At 38.8% G+C, this 22650-nt stretch overlaps 1 protein-coding gene across 2 annotated transcripts; it reads right to left on the bottom strand.

The window, feature by feature from the left end:
• Nucleotides 1-6977: 6977 nt before the first annotated feature.
• LOC135088732 (UPF0047 protein YjbQ-like) lies at nucleotides 6978-16334 on the bottom strand. 2 transcript variants are annotated; one of them, XM_063983703.1, is made up of 5 exons: nucleotides 15954-16334; nucleotides 11707-11801; nucleotides 10910-10951; nucleotides 7738-7821; nucleotides 6978-7608 (listed from the first exon to the last, which is right to left on the bottom strand). In XM_063983703.1, exons 1-5 carry the CDS (start codon nucleotides 16111-16113, stop codon nucleotides 7480-7482), a joined length of 510 nt encoding a protein of 169 aa, XP_063839773.1. In that variant the 5' UTR covers nucleotides 16114-16334; the 3' UTR covers nucleotides 6978-7479. The 2 variants fall into 2 exon arrangements, with proteins under 2 accessions (XP_063839773.1, XP_063839774.1); XM_063983704.1 differs by lacking the exon at nucleotides 10910-10951.
• Nucleotides 16335-22650: the final 6316 nt, after the last annotated feature.

Raw genomic sequence — 22650 nt, 5'->3', positions numbered from 1 at the left:
TTAAAATATCCTTGAAGCAACATGACAACCCAATTTCTTACTTATTCAGGCCACAGAAGATGACAGTCTCCCACAACACCAGTTTTGTTGCCACTAGACTTGCTTCTCTTCTTATCTGACTTCCAAGAAATGCACTAATTCAGATGTAAGCTTTTAAAATACTGTACACTATAACAACACATGCTGCACCACCGAGTCGTGCAGCATGTTGAGGAGCAGCGTAGTGGGGAGTCTATCTTCCAAAGCAATGTCCTGAACAATGTAAGTTATTGGTGTATTATACCAATATTTAACATGATAAAAACAAGATCAACAACACACTCTGGCCTTTGATATTATATAATAAATCAGTGCATTAAGTGGTACAAAAAATATAGAATACAAGACATGGGTATCTTGTCAACATGGAGGAGAGGTGGCGAGATGGTGATGACTATGACCAGAAGCTGAATGGTAATAAGGTGATGATGAAATGTGGTCAGTCTGAGACGAGTGTAGGAAATGTCAAGTTGGAGTGAAATTTATAATGTAACAAATATCAGGCAATGAAACCATTTGGTGGAGAATTTGTGTTCTTAACAACTCTTCATGAAATGATTGACAAAAATATATCACCGGCAATCAAAACCCACGTGACGGATCTTAAGAGAACATAAACAAAATACAACAGACACATGAATATATTAACTGTGAATAAATATTTGCTGTATACTTTTCTACTCAGGAATGATGGATAAAATAACATATTATTACCACAAACAAAAGCAGCTTACGATACCTGAGACAAATAAAGCTAACTCAGCCACCACAAGAATGAAAACAGGAGATGAACATACAACTTACACCTCGAGTAACTGAGGCCATTCTTGAGGTTTCATCATGGATATAGTTTACAATATTCACACTGCTTTCATCAGCAAATTATGTACAGAACAGTAGTGTACAAGGAGTATGTATTTCCAGTTATGTGTTAGAGTGGGTGGGGCCGCATGAGATGGATCAGAGCTGCAAAGGAAGTCTTTACTAGTAGCAATAGTTGGTCAACGTACTTAGCCAGGAACTTAACAGTGGCTGGAGATCATTCCAATTATCTTTAAAATGCAATTTACAGACACAAATTGAAGGAGCGCTCATGGCACCGTCGGATCAGTCTACAGTCAACACTTTCCACAGACATCAGCAACCTTCCCCATCATGTACTGAATAATGGGAACGTGGAAGTGACTGACACCGTAACTCTTTGTAAAAAATTAAAACACTAAATTCCACATATACTTTCCTGGCCGGGAATTACGTTGAGGCAGCTTGTGCCCGAGCCACTCAACCCTCCATTGTGGCAGGCGGTGGCTGGCAGCTGGACAGTTACTGGCACCATTAGTATGGAAACTCGGAACCCAGGGAGAGGGATGGGGGTGGGAGTGGGGGGAAGCCCAGGTCCTAGTGTGAGACATGACCCCTCCAGACTGGGTGGCAATGGAAGATTTCTATATTTGGCTTTACCATGGAAGCAAATATTCTGATAGGAAGAAAGAATGGATCTGTAGGAAGAGCAGTCACCTGTTCTCTATCCTGAGTAACTACCAAGAAGCACTAGTTCCCTTGTGAAGCTCTCATGAGGAAGTCTACTTAAACCATATTACTTCTTAAAGCCAGAGCTGTATTGCTTATAAACATCACAGCTGCAACCACCAACACAATGAGAAGAAATAAGTTCAAAAACAAGTAATTAAATTAAAAATTTGTACTCCAATATTCACAAACTTAAACACTCACCGTAAAGAGAAAAATAAAGCTGAGGTAATCCACATCAAGTAACTGATATAACCAACAGCTCCTTAATTAATCTTATCACACAGTAATAAGATGCAAAACAATTCTATACATGTTTCCTACCAGTTCATTGATAGAGCAAGATACTAAAAATATCCATAAATGAATGCATAAATAAAGAGCTACACTAATATAATGCATTAACAAAGAAAAAATTCCCACATATATCCTACTAGTGCCCAGCCAGGAGGGGTCAGTCAACAGGGGAATGATGATGAGTTTGGTGTTACCTCTGTAGGGTTTCTTGTTGTGATATAACAGTGTGTACATCAGTGTGGGAGTTGTGCATCATATCATGTGTACAAAAATACAGCCTATATAACATTACACACTGCCCAGCCCCCAGCTACCACCGCCTGCCTCCTGTGCTCGTGTGAGTGCGACGAAAAAGCTATCAAGCCTGCAGTCGCTGGCACCTCGCCGGGACTCCAGCTTGTAAATATCTGAGCTCTCAAAAATTCTCTAAAGCTTAAGGAAGAGTAAACTATCAACATAACACATGGCATTGAGGACTAAGTGCCATAATTAGATCAGGCACACTCAAGGGATGCAATACCTCTGAGACACTAGACCTCCAGGATACACACATCAATCCAGTCATTGCCTCACACTTTTGCCACACCTCGGAGAAAACGTTTTGTCAAGGTAAACTGCACCCTTTAAGAAGAGAGGAGGAAACCGTGTGAGCTGCACCAAGGTACTCTGAGTGAACAGTGAGCAGATTTTCATTATCGTGGTATTCTTTTTTGACTTTGAAGTGCCTCCTAAGTACAGATCTAAATTCCTCTTCAGGGACACTTAACCTCCTGCAGGAGCCACTTATTCCTTCCTTTGTGGTTCACTTGATTCTCATGAGATACAAATCTCAAGTCCAGTAAGAGCTATCTGTGAAAACTAACTTATTATCTGTAATTTTTCACAAAATATTAGGTATCAGCTTCAGTACTCTCACTGTTTTTTTTATAAAAGAAGTATAAAATACTGGACTGAGTTATGCACTGCAGTTCCATTACCACAATATCATGAATAGTTTTGACACTTTTGTTACGCCCTGTTCTGTTATGATTGATACAAACAGTTCAGTATCAAAACAGTAATAAAGTTAACACAACGGAATTCAGATCAGTACATTTTTATCTCTTGAGAAAAGGACCAACAGAGATGTGAAGCATTAAGCAACTTACTCTGTGAGAAAACACACTCAAAAATTGATAAATGAATGGATACACAAATTAAATTTGCTAATGCTGATGATAATTCTGAATACAGATGTTACCAGAAGTTAACAATTAAATACTTACAAAGATTCAAATGACTGAGAATTCAATGCCTCTCAAATTAATCTTTGTTTTGGAATTAGTTCTAGTAACTTTCAGAAATATTCTATTACAGAAGTCAAGCTGCTCATTGCTTCACATGTACTACAAATGCCTGAGGAAAATTTCAGCTGGAAAATCAATGGAAGGTATTTATCACAGACCTTTTCAAGACCTTTACTTCCAATGCTCACTTATTATTGTCCTCTCTCAGACACTAAATAAGCATTCTCCATCAAAGTAACAACATGTCTTCTTACAACCTACTCCAGCATCACGTCACAAAAAGAAATCTCGATGCCGCATTAACATCTCAATTAAAATGGTCTAGCACATGCTTTCTGCCCTTTGATATGCCTTCCATTTTCACCCCTAAAGCTTTTCTCTCACAGATAATGTCAACATTGCCAGAACTATAAAATTCAAAATCAATAAACATCAACAATATTACAGTAATCTGTAGTCAGATAAAAAAAAGTTGCCTCCACTCCAGACGAGAGGACATAAAAAAAAAAAAAAAAAAAAACTCCGCATTTCCTAAGCGGTGGAGAGAACTGGTGCTCTGCCCACTGATAAAAGTCTTCATTTTGCTCAAGTACCTGTGCAATGTCTGCCAAAGTTAGTGATGTCACAAGCTCAGTGAAGCAAACCTAATCTGCACGGTTGCCTACACCTTAACACACATGGAAAAATGCCTGAAAGAAGTGCTCCCAAAGGCTCCCATTTGCTAACCACGAGAGACAATGAAAAAAGAGTGGACAGTATCTCATCAGAGGTGACGAACAATAATTAAAGGTGATTTTTGTGCATTCTGATTATAATGTTAAAATAGTCATTGAAAAATATGTGTGTTGTGATGCAAAAATGTGTCAAGAAAAATTTATCATTGAAGTTGATTACTAGCTGATATGTATTTCAGGTGCTAAAGCTAAGGTTTAGAACCTTGTAGTGTGACAATTCCTTTCTCATAGTGATGCATTACCCCAGTCACCAAATGAAAACACCAGAGCAACAATGAATTTCAAAATTTTACTTCGGTGCTTTAATATTTCAAAAAATTTTGGCATCTCACCCAAAGGAAAAACTGATGGTAGTATAATGAGTATTACTGTTCAGACATTATCCAATCCATTCACTTCCCCACAAAAAATTAGCACTATCAAAATTTATACTTTAAATGCTGATATAAAGGCAGCATGCTCACCTCCCTCACAACCACCTGGCTAGCCTGTCCTCATTACAGTAATGTCTAGTAACTACCTACCATTCTTCTAGCTCCCATCACTACTCTTGCTCTGCTGTATTCATGGAACCATCAACAATGAGAAAGCAAGACTGTAAACAAGGAACACCCTCATGCTGGTCAAGCTGGCGAGGGGCAGACGTAGTAGTGTCAGCATTCCCGCAGAATTTCTAGCAACATTCCAGCACTACAGGGAAGACAAGATGCTCCTCCACTCTCCCTTCATCAAGAACTACTCACTGCTGTTGTGATACACAATGCCTGCATGGCAGAATTGTGACTCAGGCAAATTCTGCGCTTTCTCATGAAGACGTTACATCATTCACAAAAAAGTGTGCCAATTCATTAAAATATTTACCAATTGTGCTAATAGCATTCACATTGTAATTTTGAATATTAGGTAAACCCAAGTAGCTGAGACAAGCTTCCCATATCCTCAAAAGATGAATATTATTTAATTTTCAGTATCAAACAATTATATCAATTAAAGCTGAGCTAATCTTATCAATTTCTGCTGGATTCATTAAATATTAATTAATTAATTAAATAAGTAAATAAATAAATAAATAAATAAATAAATATATATATATATATATATATATATATATATATATATATATATATATATATATATATATATATATATATATATATATATATGATAGTTTGGCACTAATCATACACTAAATGTTATGTATCTGTTGTCAAAGGAAGTTTTAGCACAAAAATAGTATTTATAGTAACAGTTTCTAAAGGAAAAATTAAAAAATCCAGCTCATCTCTGAGTATTAAAGAAATGTGGATCACTAAGAATACAAAAAATAATTCAATATAAATAAAGAAGACTTAGGCTACTGGGAGACACATGCTACCTTCAGTTACCAATAGAACTCAGTATGCTTATCAAAAAATACAAAACCAATTCAAGCTTGTACTTTGTGCTATAAATGTTCTGTCTTCAGTTTTTATAAAATTTACTTTCCCAACAATCAAATTGAATCAATGAATTCACAAAGAATAACATCTTTCAGTTATAATAAGGTACCTTTCTTTCTAACCAACTTCCTCGTAAAGTTGCACAGCAATTTTCTTTTCTGATAAGTTACTTTACAGTTTGCTTCACAGGTGCTGACAATCTTATGTAATAACTGAATCATCCAAGCTCACTTTTCTACCACTTACAGCCTACCAGACTTTCCATTCCCACGTAGTAGTCCACTCGCGTCCGAATTCTTAAAATGCAACTATAATCTTCAAAAGCTGAGCATGAATATAAAATAAATGACATGAAAGACAATATGCACACCATGAACATAGACTCTGGCAGCTGTCTTTGGGTACCATTTAAGGACTCAGCCATGAGCATACACTACGGGGTCTACCAAAGCTCATTGAAAAGAGCACAAGTACATTCTGTCAATGGCAGTGTATCTAAATAACCAAACAGAGTAGTTCTTTACATGTGAGGTTCCTTCGTTGAAGTTTACAAATCTTTAAAATTGCTGAGTTAACAACTATACTTATAAATCTATGTAGATAAGCCAACCATAACCATCTGAGTGCAGTAATTAAAGGCCCAAATGCTCCTATGCTCGGTGAGAGGGAGGTGGTGACCAATTGGTAAGAGGTGTGGGCGAGGCGACCTGACCTGACCTGACCTAGCTGATGTTGACACAGAGTGGGTCTGACAAGAATGACAAGTCTGACGCTGATAACCGCATACCTCTGTTAACACGGTTCCCTTAGATAAAAAAAAAAAAAAAAAAAAAAAAAAAAAAAAAAAAAAGCTTCTTGAGATGATCCTGGAAGCTCAAATAATGCAATTGCAACACACCATACGTCTCTGGCAGCTGATGGAGATGGTCAACCCATCAGTCATCCTGTCATTATTATCTTCTCATGTGTATATATATATATATATATATATATATATATATATATATATATATATATATATATATATATATATATATATATATATGTAAATATATATTAGAATTTCTGTACATCCCCTTCCTCCTCCTCCATAATTAAAGATTTACATTGCATAAAACTGATAAATTAACCTCTATGGAAAGACTTCATAAGGTCCACGAAATGTCATTCTGACCACATCATGATGCAGGGGGATGAACCTGATATAACACCCTGGAGCTGCCGTCTCTGTTGATATGCTGGGTGTCGGAACAGTCTGCTGTGTGGGGCTCCCTCACCTCAGTCTCAAAGCTTTCATGGCTCTGAATTTTCTTTGGGGGGTCCCCAAGGAGGACATCTTGTGCTAGAAATGTGAACGGCTGAAGCTACGGAAGTCAATCGATATACACATTCGGAGAAAGTAGTATGAAAAATCACAACTGAAAAATTGCTGTGGTAAAATGACGGTAACATTATCCTTCACTGAAGAATAGAGTACATTCCCACCGAGTAGTAATTGTTTTCTGTGTTGGTTTGTACCAGTACGTGCTTATACTTTACTTAGCACTGTTGTGGCTCGGCCCACTTCCCACATACGGGGCAAGGAAAGGAGGACAAGGCTAAGCAAACTTAAACAAAGCAAACTAAAGTCCTTGGTGGGAAAAAATGCAAAATAGTCATTCATATATATTAAAGTCATACAGAAAGAAAGAATAAAGGACCATAACAATAAAAAGAAAATACATAAATTTAGATAAATTCCATAACAAATAAACATATGCACATAACATTAAACAACATATGCAAAACTTCCTTTAGGGAAAACAAAAGAATAATCCATAATATATAACACGGTTAGAATTATCATAAAACCGAGGGAGAGGCATAACAGGCATTACTGAACTAAATACAAGACTATGAGAAATTATGCTAAATCATATTGGAAAAACAAGGCAGCCCAGTTCACTCCTTCTGTACGGTGGCCATGAGATGGTGCTGGCGCGCCGGGACGTGGTGTGGGTTGTGGGGTGGTGGGGAGAGCCTCACTATGCTCTCCTAACAGTGACACAAACAGCAGGGGAGCCTCCGCCGGGCGCCGCCGCTGGCCGGTAGCGTTCCTGGCACAGCCAATAGAAAAATACACTAGACACCTTCAGATGCCTATGTTGAGTTTTTCTAGCTGCTTGTAGAGGCCATGGGGGACATAGGGGAGACAGGGGTTCGTCCATCCCTCAAGCACCCATTGATGGTGGCCACGATCTTCCGTGGCCCGGCATCGTTCCGGTGTTCACATAGCCATATACCCTGCAGGACAGTGGCCAAGGCTGTCATGTGCTGCAACTCACTCATTTATAAAAGCTCAAAAAACATCATGCTATCTTTCAGAGGTAAATATTCCAAAGAAATATTAAAATACAAAAGAAAACAGCTTACCTGCCAAGTTCCTAGATTAAGTTTGCCTTCTGAAATGGGTAGTGTGAGGGAGGAACCTATAAAGCAGGCTTTTACATGGGCCGGCTGAGGGTGGGCGAGAAGGGAGAGAAAAACCAATCAGTGTTTCATGTAATGATGGAAGTAATATGAGTGCAGCAAATAAATATCTATCTTTTAATTGAGTGCAACAATATGTAAACTGAATTACAATCTAAGTATTTTAAAATATTTCTTAATTTAAATTTTAGACAAATATTTACAATGTCAAACAAAAACATGTACCTTTAATACTTGTAGCAAATGGTTAAGGCAACTAAACATCTACCTTTAAAAAAGGTTTGGACTTAATGTATATCGGTCTAGAAAATCTAGTCCAAGCACAAATTAACATCATACTAAGTCTAATGAAGCAATAACACAAATTAAAAGGGTAGTAAATAAAGAAAAAACAAACTTGGTCACACTGAAAATCTCCCCATAACCGAGCACACACACACACACACACACACACACACACACACACTTGTTAGCTTAATGGTAACATTCTTGCTTGTCATTTTAAGCTAATATTCATGCTCCTCTCAGGTCACAAGTTTCTAGATAAATAAAGTTATCCTCTCCTTTAACAAGACAACAGAGTGTCTAGAGTGTAAAAGGCCTTGCCCTTAACCACAGACTGAACCATATAAGCTCAAAGTTCTTCCCAGGAGAATACAGTTAGTGATCCTAAGTCTGGCATGGAATCCTCATTATAATGAATGAATTACACACACACACACACACACACACACACACACACACACACACACACACACACATACACACACACACACACACACACACACACACACACACACACACACACACACACACACACTCACATGATTTTGGTCTTACACTCCTGCACAACTAGACACACACACACACACACACACATATAGGACAGGATTGCTAGCACTCTGCCCCTGCCAAGCTGCAAGGTCACAAAGCCTTGGCTTGCATCCCATACCTATTCCCTGCTAGGTGAACAGGGGCTACAGTGTGAGAGGAGACAAGCCCAAATAATCTCCCAACAGCCTGAGATTCTAACCTGGGTCCTCTCAGCTGTACGTTGAGCATGCTACCCCCTATACCACCAAGCAACTATGACAAAAACAACAAAAACAAGAAAATAATACACTACAAAAATATCAAACTTGAGCTAAACAAAAAGTTTTCCACAAGCACAACTCCCAAGGGGCCACATTTCATCACCATGTCATGCTTACCATAAAATGAGCCACTCAACACACCAAAATGACATTAGTATCTATTCCTCAAGACTGCCATCACCTGCAGCACTAAGACACCACTACGCCGCGCCACAACACTGCACGCTTGGCCAAGAAGGTCGTGGCACCAAGCCTAACACACTGGGCACCAAGTGACAGGGCAAGCAACTAATATTTGCTGGTGATCTATTGCCTGCTTTCATAGTCACTTGCAATTGTTTTCAAGATGTAGATACAAAGACTATTAACTGCATCACTGTATTCACAATCATATATTCTTTTGGTATAAATTGTGATTATGAATTTGATTGAACATGTCATTACTTAGCAGTATAATTCATATTATTACTATATTTCAAAGTGACCATGAGCATTGTCTATCTATCTATAAACTCAGCTGACATCCCCATGAAGGGAGCACAGCCATTAGCATTGTTGTACATAATGTAAACACTCTACGAACACTAGTACTTGACCTATGTTAAGAACTGAGCACTCCACTAAAACTACACAGCACCAGAGATAAGACTGATAAGACTGCTATTTCTATGCCTATATTATGGAACCTTTTATCAGGCATCCTAACACTGACTGAGGTGTGTAACAAATGTCATGGGGGAGTCAAAGATGGAAATTTGACACTAGAAATAGAAATGTCATTAGACTTCAGGAAAATAACTTAACTGATTCCAAGGCAAGACTAATCATCCAAGAATAATCCTCACAATCCTCCCACAGATCATTCACACTGCAGCTTTCACATTCCCCACAGCCACACGTGCCTCCCAAAGAAGTTCATTACATAAACACAAGATAAAAAGGTTCCATACTGTGCCTGCATTTACTATCCTATGTTCTACATAACCATATTTTACACCAATAGAAAAACACTGAAAACTAGAGCTATTTCATATGAACAGCATCTTGAAACACAAGTCTGGGAGCAAGTTGTTGATTATTTAATTAAGGCTGAGTAATAGTACCAATGCTGGCTAACAACTCACAGCAAAACTGCTGATATTGGGTAAACTTTTTTTGTAAGTCTCAACTTAATTCTAATGAATAATCCACAGATTCAACACTAAAATGCAAACTTGAACCTAAGTAAACTATCTATAAAAGCTACTCTTATAAAACTGGTTCATGAAAAGAGACAAGTTACCTGCAAAGACAAAGTTTACATATTCCCTTTGTCACCGCCAAATACAAAAAACAGGTTTGTCAGTAGAAAATGACTGACTTGTTGAGACAAATATAATTTCAGCTAGCAAATGTTCTTTTGAACACTAACTGAAGTTTTCATCATGTAGTTATGTCAAGAAAATCACAATTCTTTAATTAAAAGCCACAACTATAGATGCAATTGTTGTTTGTGGCAATCCAGGCTGCACTCTTGCTGCAATACAGCTTAACCAAAAAATTAGGCAAGTGTATGTGTGTGTGTGTGTGTGTGTGTGTGTGTGTGTGTGTGTGTGTGTGTGTGTGTGTGTGTGTGTGTGTGTGTGTGTGTGTGTGTGTGTGTGTGTGTGTGTGTGTGTGTGTTTATTTGTGTCTGTGTGTATGTGTGTGTGTGTGTTCCAGGTATACAGTAAGAGGGTGTGGCATGTAAAGGGCCTGGACATCCTGGTGAAGCAAGCACTTGTCTCCACTTGGGAGAAAGTTAGTATGCTGTTTTCAGTCTGGCCTTGTGAGCAGTCACAAAACCACACAAATTTCTGTTAACCCTTGAAACAGTTTTCACTAGAAGTAAAAAAATGCACAGTGCTGCATATACTTGGTAGCATACACAGGTGGGTAAAATGTAGCCCCTTTCTTTGTTAATTCCACAAACTTTAAATAGGAACCAAAAAATTTTGTGGACGACTAGTATGATGATGTGCAAAATTGGAAAAACAATTTACCATATCATCGGGGCCTTCACAGGAATGTCGGTAAGGCATCCCCTGGAAAAAAAATGGAAATCTATATTAAAAAATAAACCAAACCAAAACACTATTGATGGGTGGCTGCAGTCGAAGGTGTTTTGGAGGGAGGAGTCAAGGGATTACTGCTCTAGACAAAAAGGGAGAGTCAACAACAGAAATCAAAGGAAAATGGGATAATTTACAGCACCCCTGCAAAATAGAGTGTGTATGCTGCTGCTGTCCATGCAAACTCTACACTGTCTAAGACAAGTAGCATGACCAATCATAAATACAAACAAACCATGGTCTAAGGTTGAGACTTTGCATTTGGTAAGAAACAGTTACCATCAACAATGACTCCTTCAGGCCTATTTATCCGGCCGGCGGAGAGTCTAAAAGTAAGAGAATAACAGTTGCTAAGTGGCTTCTGCTCTTCTAGTAACTCTAATCAAGGAGAGGTCAAGTCTAGGACGAAATTACAAAATAAAACTTGACTTAAGTGACTCAAGCCTGTCTAGTGACAACTACCCTATGGAGAATGCAGCTCTCATTTTAGAAGTAATGTTATAAATGCAAGAAAACACCTGCAGTTTAAACACCATCTTGATCTCAAAACTAGGTGTAATGTACCATTTACAACTATTATCACAAAAACAAAAAGTTTAGCAGTCATTACACATTTTCTTCTAATCCAGACTAGCGATGATGGAGGGTGGTGGGGTCAGGGCTGCCTGGTCACCACTCCTCCTCACATGTACACACACACACACACACACACCCTCCACCCCACATACCTCAGGCACTATTTTGTTGAGCATCATCTCCATGTCATCTCTGACATATGGATCCCAGTTTTCGTTTAGCGCTAAACTGGCTGATGTGTGAAGAACTGCAAAACAAGACTGGCTTTAGATCACAGGTCCCTTTCTCCGGCAAAGTTTATGATAATGGTTGATCACAATTTAAACAATTAAAAGCATTGTACATACATAGTGGACAGTATCTTGATCTAAATTTAAGGGAGCTTGTTCATAATTTCTATGCTAATGTTAATTTGTTCTCTCAATAGAATCACAGCCTCCCTCCTCTTACAAAGCTTACATTAATGGTTGATCACAATTCATACCATTAAAGGCATTGTATATAAATAGTGGTTCAAAATTGCTATACTAGATACTGTTAATTTGTTCTCTCAGTGAGATACAGTAATATTTTACCCAGAATAAATTGCATGAAGGTATTAAGTTCTTTCTATAACATGAATCTAATCAAATATGAAGGCATTAATTCTAAAACAAGTAATGGACATGAAATTACATGAAAAAATATATTTAACATGACAATTTAAAGAGTATGAATTCTGAATGTGGTGTATCGCCCTCTCATCTTAACACAACTTTGCATTTCCAAATAACACATCTGTCTCATTACTGTTGTACTCATAACACACCGTATTCACAAAAGACACTCGTCACTTGTAAATTTCAAAAGAATCTGGTTTCCCAGCTCATGAGAGAGAGAGAGAGAGAGAGAGAGAGAGAGAGAGAGAGAGAGAGAGAGAGAGAGAGAGAGAGAGAGAGAGAGAGAGAGAGACTAGTAGCTTTATCAAGTAAATAAAATACAAATAAAATAAAATACAATATACCATGCAACATCCACACACAACTCATCATTCAATGATACCCTTTTAAACTATAAACAAACAGAGGGTACAAGGGAAGAAGACAAAAAATGATCTGGGGAATCACCTTCATTTCTAAAGTTCCCCACGCTTGGTTCCACTAGTAAGACAACACTGAGAAAATTATTGACACTATTCTGACAACCCATCACACTATCATAGCAACATAAGCAACACACCACCTAACTGTTTTTGCACCCAGATCCCCCAAAGAACATGTATGAACCATTACAACAGCCATATGACATGCGGAGATGAGAGAGGACCTGGAGGAAACGATAACAAACTGACGAAAAAGATAACAAAGAAAGGGACAAGAGGAAAATAGGACAACGTTGCAAAACTACAGGTAACTCCCAATCTCTGACAGGTGAATGGAGTATGGAATGATGGAAGTAACAAAATCATTCCTCCTATTTGCAGCTACAGTCCACAGAGAGCATCACCACCTTGGTTTACCTTACACTTAATACTTAATGGATTCTGCATCATATCGCCACCTTCCGTATTTTCAAATGTGTGGCATGCAAAGAGTTTATATTGCAATTTAGCGGGATAATGTTGTTTAATATTACATTATGAGAAAGTATGTACAACACATGCTCCAAGCCTTCAAAAATGACACCAATTATGCATCAATATCACTGCCAAAGGGCCTTAATACATTTCTCTCAGTGATAACACAAAAAATGGATGTATTTTCTTACACATGAGAATTTTTTCAATAGTTTTATTTATCCTCTGGTGTCATTTTTCTATATTTCCTATCATGTCCCTTGATTACTTGTAACATGGAGGAGTAAATCGTGTTTTTGGATGCAAGGAGTATTTGTTTAACTGAGGAGAGGCACCAGACACAGGAAAACATGCCTGACTATCAAATGGCGGCAACAAGCAACACAAGTGCAGCAATCTATCACTTGACAAGGAAGTGCATCACGACCAACCTTCAAGAAATAAGGAATGTAACACTTTACGATGATGCCAATATGACCAATAACACTATCACATTTAACCATCACTCAAAACACCAGTATGGTGAAGACAAGACTGCAAGCTTAGTAAAAAAAATAAATAAATAAATAATAATAATAAAAATATATAGATAAGCAGGTAAATAAATAAAATAAAGTCTGATCTTAGTAAGTTATAAGCATGATAAAAAATTCTTAATCAGTCTAGACATTCAACAAGTCTAGGAATTAAGCTGATCTTAGTAAATTATAAGCAAGACAGAAAATTATTAATCAGTCTAGACATTCAACAGGTCTATAAATGAAGTTAAAAGACACCATACAGACCTCACCGACAATCCCCAACACGCACTAATCCTACAGACAGAAATCACAGTACAACACCCAGTTAATCCCACCAACCTACTGCACTATTTCCCGTGTCCTTTGGATTCTAAATATTACGTATTCAACTAACATACATACCACTACAGTGAACACCTATGAGAAAATAAGTAGCATGACTGACTACACGGCAAAAATTCCTACACAACCACAGCCATAATGTGTTCATGTACCACACTCTTTCTCCACTGTCATTAGCACTCTCCATCAATCCTGAGAGCAAGTGCGAGTTTCCACATTCCACCTGACTGGATTCTAAGAACATCAGAGGACTAAAATTGAAGGAGAATACAAGTCAGAATGGAAGCATAGCAGATTACTTGTCATCTTGCTGTTACTGTACCTATCTATCTGCACCCAACACCTTGCGTCCTTCTGTTAGCTACTGGAAACATCAATTTGCCATGTTGAATTCTATACGCCATGTGTCACTATGGCCACAGCACAGTTCACTCATGCAAGGACTAAGTATCAAACAGCCCTCTACTTGAAGAACGCTAATGTGAAGAAAACCTTGGCACTTGTTCGAAAAGAATCATTTGCGCGTAGTGGGTAAAAAAAACAGTAAAAGCTCATTATCTTATCTTAACACCCATCAATGAATATCTTTTGCAGGTTGTGAGTGGAAAGGTTAAGAGTTAATAATCCCATCTCAACACTGCAGAGAGAAGTGCCATCTTTCTCACAGCACAGTAACCACAGCAGCCTGCCATCGATCTCACAAGACACAGTAACCACAGCAGCCTGTCATCGTTCTCACATAGCACAGTAACCACAGCCTGTCATCATTCTCACAAGACACAGTAACCACAGCCTGTCATTATTCTCACAAGACACAGTAACCACAGCCTGTCATCGTTCTCACATAGCACAGTAACCACAGCCTGTCATCGATCTCAAATAGCACAGTAACCACAGCCTGTCATCGTTCTCACATAGCACAGTAACCACAGCCTGTCATCGATCTCACAAGACACAGTAACCACAGCTTGTCATCGTTCTCGCATAGTACAGTAACCACAGCCTGTCATCGATCTCACATAGCACAGTAACCACAGCCTGTCATCATTCTCACCGCACAGTAACCACAGCCTGTCTTTGTTCTCACTGCACAGTAACCACAGCCTAACACAAACATGGCATGAGTATGTGTCACCCACCTTGCTACAATGCTCATGTGTCCTCATCTTGTCCTATCTGATCACTGTCTACAGATAATCAATCACAATAATACACAAACTACAAGAAATGTTATGTATCTTCAGCAAACCTACACTCCTAACTTAGTCTAACCTTAACCTGTTACTGTCATGTCTAACCTAATGTTAATTCCAAAGATGTGTTGCTCTCCACACACCATGACTGTACTCTAAACATCCAAGTGCCTTAACCTAACTAGTTTTGACAATCTCCAATGAACGTTACTAGGGCTTTTAAGGGCAATTTCTCGTGATTTACATCATGGTTCTGCATAATCAGCATGGAAAAAACAAAAACACACATGAAAACCTCATTAATCATCTACAAGGCCTTGAAAAAAACAGTCCTTATGAAAGAACCGAGTGTTAAAGAATGCAAACCTTCACTTATCATGACCTGAGCTTAACCTAACACAGCAACACAAAAATACGAAACCAACAGAACCACAAACATGACAAGGTGTAACAGACAAGCAAAAAAAAAAAAAAAAAAAAGAAAAGAAAAGAAAAAAACCATACATACCCACAGACAAACTCACTAACACTAACCAGCAGATCGAGAGGAATAAGCAACGAGTACAGTTATGAATCCCCTCCCTCACACCATACTCCAAACGTGACCTGACCCTAACCTAACCCAATCACACACACGCACAGCAGACATGACCAAGCAGGCTAGCGCACCCCAGACATGACAACACGTAACGGATACGAGAAAAGGAGGATACACGGACATACACATGCATTAACACCTCACAACACCAGTAAATAGGCCGAGGGAAAAGAGGACTAAGCCTACTTACTCTGGACATGCAGTAGACCAACGGAGAACTGCCGCAGCTCGGGAATTTCCTTGAGAACTTCGTCGGTAACCAAATGGATCCCGCGGTGCTGTGGTCGGAGCTTTATTTTCCGCTGGAACCACGCCGAGCCAATTTGTATTCCCCTGCTGGAGGAAGCCATGTTGGACCATTGACAGGAGACCGTGTGACCTCCTCCTCCTCCTCCTGGCTGGCTCTGTGACCTCGTATGACCTCCCACTCAGCTGACCACCCCGGCCTGCCCACCTCCCTCGCCACACGCCGCCTCGCCCACCACACGGGACAACATATAAAAAAAGGGGAGTGGAGATTTGACAGTGTGTGAAGCTTTAAAGAGGCTGGGTTAGGGAAAATTATCCCCAACAGATGGCACTGGTGGAGGCAATGGCGGCCAGGCGTGAGCAGCGGCTTGCGTGCGATTTGTTTACATGCTATATTGTTGTCAAAATATGCAGGAATGTATGAAATTTTGTGTAATATTATAATCTTAAAATATTTGTAACATTATCATTATGTATAATTGACTCTTAGTGAACAAACATGATAAATTACACATTATTTTCTGACATTCGTGTTCATATTTTCTGTTTTATCTTCAGAGATTGTTTCTGTTTATATATTCGGCAGTATTTTATATGTAATAAAGCAGATTTTTTATTTTTTTTTATTTTGAAAGATTCTCCCAAATGTTTCTTTTTTTCATCTCACTTTCGGTGTAGATGAAGGCCTGAGTGGCGCTCGAAGATGCGAAGGTCGTAGGCCTATGGAATGTAACCTGGCTCAATAAACGTTCATCTTACATCACTCGTAACCCAAGACACACTAACCCAATCAATAACCATCACAAAGCAAAAAGAGATGATGCAATTTTTATATACCAGTGAAATTTTTGACGTATTTTGAATCATGATGCGCTAATTCTAATATCACTGTGACTGCAGGAATAAATGACACTCCAAACAAGACAGAATAGTTTATCATAAGAGACTACAAAACTAGTTGAAGAGTAAGGTATAAAGATATCCAACCGTGCGCCTGTAACACTTTCCGTTCTGTAACTGAAAGACATGACGGAAGGCGAGAGAAAAACGAGGAAAAGATAAGAACATTGCATCAACCGCACATAAAAAGAAACACAACTCCGCACTTATATATTTACAAGCAGTACTTTAGCTTATTCCCTACTTAATACAGTATATATCAACTAAAGCCAGTAACTGAACCAACAAGCCAGCGATGCACGAGAGCTAAGCTGCTCCCTTTACATTATTGAGATGGGTGCGTGTTTACATGTTTACCTTGCTGTTGTGTAAGGCATTTAGAGGCTGACGTGCCCCTCTGATGGCCCCTTGAATTACTAATGGACAGCAGCGATGAGCAAACTTCCAGACTCAATCAATTTAATCAAGGTCGTGGGGCTGACACACACACACACACACACACACACACACACGCGGGACAGAGCAAGCTTGACTCAATCCTGTACAAATATTCATGTAAGAACTGAAGTAAATACAAATTTTCTTAGTCTGGTGTTTCGGCAGATAATAATCGTTATCTTTTGTATTGTTATCGAAAGAGGTTGTGATTAGAAGCTGCCAAGTACGATTCATTTGTTAATACTGCGCATGTAGAGAAAATACTCGTACTGTGTGTGTGTGTGTGTGTGTGTGTGTGTGTGCGTGCGTGTGTGTTCTTACTCTAGATCAAGTTAATGATATAAAGTAGGTATTCGAGTACCACAATTATGCCTATGAGTTTCTACTACGTACTACAAGAGCAAGACAAAAAAAAAATCGTCGAAATACTAAATTATTATAGATTCTGTTCTATAAATATATCTTGACCTTTTCCTTCCCTACATCTTGGCACATTGGGGTCGACATTCTCTCTCTCACTCTCTCTCTCTCTCTCTCTCTCTCTCTCTCTCTCTCTCTCTCTCTCTCTCTCTCTCTCTCTCTCTCCTGATCCTACAGAAGATATAAATAACCACACGAAACTTTACCAAATCTAAGAAAGTCTCCCCACTAAGCCCTCCGTTCTCTAGCGCTGAGTCTACAGAAAATGGGCGCCGAGGTAGCTGCCTGATCTATGAATGGAGGCGTAATCGATCGTACTACGCCTACTACGCGTGTGAGGGATGCGTAATAGTCCCTGTATAGGATGTAGAGCGAGTCAGGACGTCCTTCTGGCGGGGGAGTGCGCCTTAGGGATGAAGGAGGGTTTTTGCACGCCTGACCCACTTGGCTAGCCTACTTTTGTACCTCTGTCCTTACTACTACTACTACTACTACTACTACTACTACTACTACTACTATTACTACTATTGTTGTTGTTGCTGCTGCTGCTACTACTGTTTCACTCCTCTAAAGTTTGTAATGGAGTGGAGTCCCTTTCTTTAACTCGTTCTAACTGATGATTTTTTTTCTTATTCTCTCTTGTTCTTTTCTTGCTCTTGTTCTTGTTCTTCTTGTTCTTTTTGTTCTTCTCGTCCATTATTGTTTTATTTATTCTTTTATTTGTCTATTTTTTACCAGTATTAATTATTAAACGCCGTCTTTTTTTTTTTTGCATTTATTTTTATAGGTTTATTTAAATTATTATTTTTGGGTATTTATTTTGGTTAGCTGAATTACGTAGACAACACACACACTCAGAGAGAGAGAGAGAGAGAGAGAGAGAGAGAGAGAGAGAGAGAGAGAGAGAGAGATAATTTATTTTATTTCCTTCCTCGATATTTTTTCCCTTGTGGACCAGAATTGGCAGTCTTTTCACTTTCTACCTTATGAACCTACTTCTTACTTCCTCTTGCACGAAAAAAAAAAAATAAATAAATAAATAGATAAATAAAATAAATCAATAAATAGGACAAAATGACTCAATTGAATCATATGTATCTTACTATGAAATTCGCACACACACACACACACACACACACTCTCTCTCTCTCTCTCTCTCTCTCTCTCTCTCTCTCTCTCTCTCTCTCTCTCTCTCTCTCTCTCTCAAGTTCTCCACACGTTGGCCTTGAGGGAAGACTAGCATGCCAACTTGTTTGTTTCTACCAGGCGCTACTGTTGGGGGAAGAAATCTGTGAAAGTCAAGATACACGGGCACAGTAAAACGTAAGAAGAGAGATGCAATAGATTAGTGGAATGCATAACATAAAGTGGAAGGGTGTGTGTATGTGAGTAATGTTTATTATTGAAATTAAATGATATTCGTAAATTTAGAGGAAAAGTTTGGTATGAAAGAAGAAGGAAAAAAAGAAGAAAAGGAAAAAAGAAGACTACGTAAATGCTTGTCTTAAAAAAAAAAAGAGAAAATGGAAATAGGTTATCAGAAATATGGAAAAAAAAATATTGTGTTGTTATTGTTGTTGATGATGATGTTGTTGATGTTACTTTTTTTATTTATTTTGTAATTGTCTTCAAACTGACTTATCTGCTAGGTACATATATACTGGCAAAATTTAATACGGAGTTAAGAGAGAGAGAGAGAGAGAGAGAGAGAGAGAGAGAGAGAGAGAGAGATGCACAGGGAAAATCTCTAAATAACATTGAGACGACTGGTAAATAAGTGAAGAAAAAAAATATATATGGAAGTAAGAAATCTATAAGGAAGAAGAAGTTTATAGAATTCACCTGAAGTATTTAGAACAATGCATGTGGAAATAGTGCAAGGAATAAAGTAAGAAGTGAAAAGGAAGACAAGTGGCGGTAGCAGGGAGGGAGAAAGAATGTTGGTGCTGTATACAGTCAGGTTTAGGTCATGGGATACGTTGAAGAGTCAGCTTACCAATGAAACTTTTCCCTTCCACTTACAATATGCTAGGAACATCGACCTACATGTATAAGGTGAATAAATACCACAATTTTCTACATGGTAAAGTTTGATAATATAGGACGACTCTCCTACTAGAGACTACTGCTTCCGTGTCAGAGACCCGTCTTTGTGTGCTGAGCTCATAACAGAGGTGATAGTGTCTGGCATGGAGGCGTACATTCCTCACTCTATTTCTCGTCCTAAACCTTCTAAACCTTGATTTAACACAGCTTGTTCTCGTGCTATACATGATAGAGAGGTGGCCCACAAAAGGTACTTAAGCCTTCCACCACCAGAATCTCACGCACTTTATATTTCTGTCCGGAACCATGCCAAGTCTGTTCTCCAACTAGCCAAAAACTCCTTCATTAATAGAAAATGTCAAAACCTTTCAAGATCTAACTCCCCTCGTGATTTCTGGCATCTAGCCAAAAATATCTCCAATAACTTTGCTTCTTCTTCTTTCCCTCCTCTATTTCAACCAGATGGCACCACTGCTATCACATCTATTTCTAAAGCTGAACTCTTCGCTCAAACCTTTGCTAAAAACGCTACCTTGGACGATTCTGGGCTTGTTCCTCCCTCTCCTCCACCCTCTGACTACTTCATGCCACATATTAAAATTCTTCGCAATGATGTTTTCCATGCCCTCGCTGGCCTAAACCCTCGGAAGGCTTATGGACCTGATGGGGTCCCTCCTATTGTTCTCCGAAACTGTGCCTCTGTGCTTGCACCTTGCCTAGCCAAACTCTTTCAGCTCTGTCTGTCAACATCTACCTTTCCTTCTTGCTGGAAGTTTGCCTACATTCAACCTGTTCCTAAAAAGGGTGACCGTTCTAATCCCTCAAACTACCGTCCTATTGCTTTAATTTCTGCCTATCTAAAGTTTTTGAATCTATCCTCAACAGGAAGATTCTTAAACATCTATCATTTCACAACCTTCTATCTGATCGCCAGTATGGGTTCCGTCAAGGCCGCTCTACTGGTGATCTTCTGGCTTTCCTTACTGAGTCTTGGTCATCCTCTTCTAGAGATTTTGGTGAAACTTTTGCTGTTGCCTTGGACATATCAAAAGCTTTTGATAGAGTCTGGCACAAAGCTTTGATTTCCAAACTACCCTCCTACGGTTTCTATCCTTCTCTCTGTAACTTCATCTCAAGTTTCCTTTCTGACCGTTCTATTGCTGCTGTGGTAGAGGGTCACTGTTCTCCTAAATCTATTAACAGTGGTGTTCCTCAGGGTTCTGTCCTGTCACCCACTCTTTTCTTATTATTCATTAATGATCTTCTAAACCAAACTTCTTGTCCTATCCACTCCTACGCTGATGATACCACCCTGCACTTTTCCACGTCTTTTCATAGACGTCCAACCCTTCAGGAGGTAAACATATCACGCAGGGAAGCCACAGAACGCTTGACTTCTGATCTTTCTAAAATTTCTGATTGGGGCAGAGCAAACTTGGTATTGTTCAATGCCTCAAAAACTCAATTCCTCCATCTATCAACTCGACACAACCTTCCAGACAACTATCCCCTCTTCTTCAATGACACTCAACTGTCCCCCTCTTCTACACTGAACATCCTCGGTCTGTCCTTTACTTATAATCTGAACTGGAAACTTCACATCTCATCTCTAGCTAAAACAGCTTCTATGAAGTTAGGTGTTCTGAGACGTCTCCGCCAGTTTTTCTCACCCCCCCCCCCCCCAGCTGCTAACTCTGTACAAGGGCCTTATCCGTCCATGTATGGAGTATGCTTCACGTGTCTGGGGGGGTTCCACTCATACTGCTCTTCTAGACAGGGTGGAATCAAAAGCTTTTCGTCTCATCAACTCCTCTCCTCTAACAGACTGTCTTCAGCCTCTCTCTCACCGCCTCATTGTTGCATATCTAGCTGTAGAGACATTATCTGAGGTTTGTACTGCTCAATGGGGCCTTTTGCTGAAGTCTTCACACATTGTGGTATAGAAGTGTGCTATAGGAGTCATGAGGGGAGGTAGCGCCGTCTCGTCTCGTATAGTGCTTCCCAGTCCCCTTACTCTCTCACTTACTAGTTTTTATCTTAATATCTTCTTTTATCGTCCCTTATTACGAAGCACAGCGATAATTATTTATTTATTTTATTTTTTTTTCATCTTACCATCTATATGTTTGTACAGAATCATCCGGTCCATTAGTTATGTGAAACTACGTATTAATTTAACCTATAACTCACACCGAGCCTTCTTTAATAATTGTGATGCTAATGATGTATATACCGATAAAGTATATACATATAGACGAATAGATATATGTATAGCTATATCGTTATTAATTTATTGATTGACATATTACTTAGCAAATCTTATTGCTACGCCTGGTGTGGGTGTTCAAGGACAGTCCGTAGCTTCCTTGATTTACATTCTCTGCTGTCAAAACCTAGATGTTTGAATGAAGGCAGCCTGAGCGGGTTACAACATGATGGCCAATACATGCATCACTCCCTCACGACGTATGGTGCAACAAAAATAATAATGCCAACATGCTCACACAGGTACCAGGGAGTGGTAAGTGCCATATTCCAGCTGTATTTGCAACTATTTTGCATTTTTTGCATGTTTCATCCTGCGTGAATGAAGTAAATAATCACACACTTAAAATAAAAATGTACAAGGAAAGTAGTGTATATATTATATACTCATTTAATTAAAAGTTTGAGGATATACCCAAAATTACGCAAGTTTTTGCAATATAATTTAACGTAAAGTAATACACAAGATATGTTTATTTTAATATCAAGCAATAAAAATTACACATGTATATCATAAAAATACAATAGAAAGATAAGCAGAAATTTCTGGAAAAAATAGTGTGGAAAAT

This window comes from Scylla paramamosain, chromosome 31, assembly GCF_035594125.1.
Source record: "Scylla paramamosain isolate STU-SP2022 chromosome 31, ASM3559412v1, whole genome shotgun sequence".
NCBI lineage: Eukaryota > Metazoa > Arthropoda > Malacostraca > Decapoda > Portunidae > Scylla > Scylla paramamosain.
The sequence above is the reverse complement of the archived record's forward strand: the minus strand, read 5'-3'. Positions and strand labels throughout refer to the sequence as shown.

Excerpts from the sequence above, each read along its gene's own strand:
- LOC135088732 (XM_063983703.1), bottom strand. The coding sequence starts at position 16,113 with ATGGCTTCCTCCAGCAGGGGAATACAAATTGGCTCGGCGTGGTTCCAG. Across the intron at positions 11,802-15,953 it reads TGGTCTACTGCATGTCCAGA|TTCTTCACACATCAGCCAGT; the intron begins GTAAGTAGGCTT and ends CTTGTTTTGCAG. Across the intron at positions 7,609-7,737 it reads TTAATCTAGGAACTTGGCAG|GGTATATGGCTATGTGAACA; the intron begins GTAAGCTGTTTT and ends ACTGTCCTGCAG.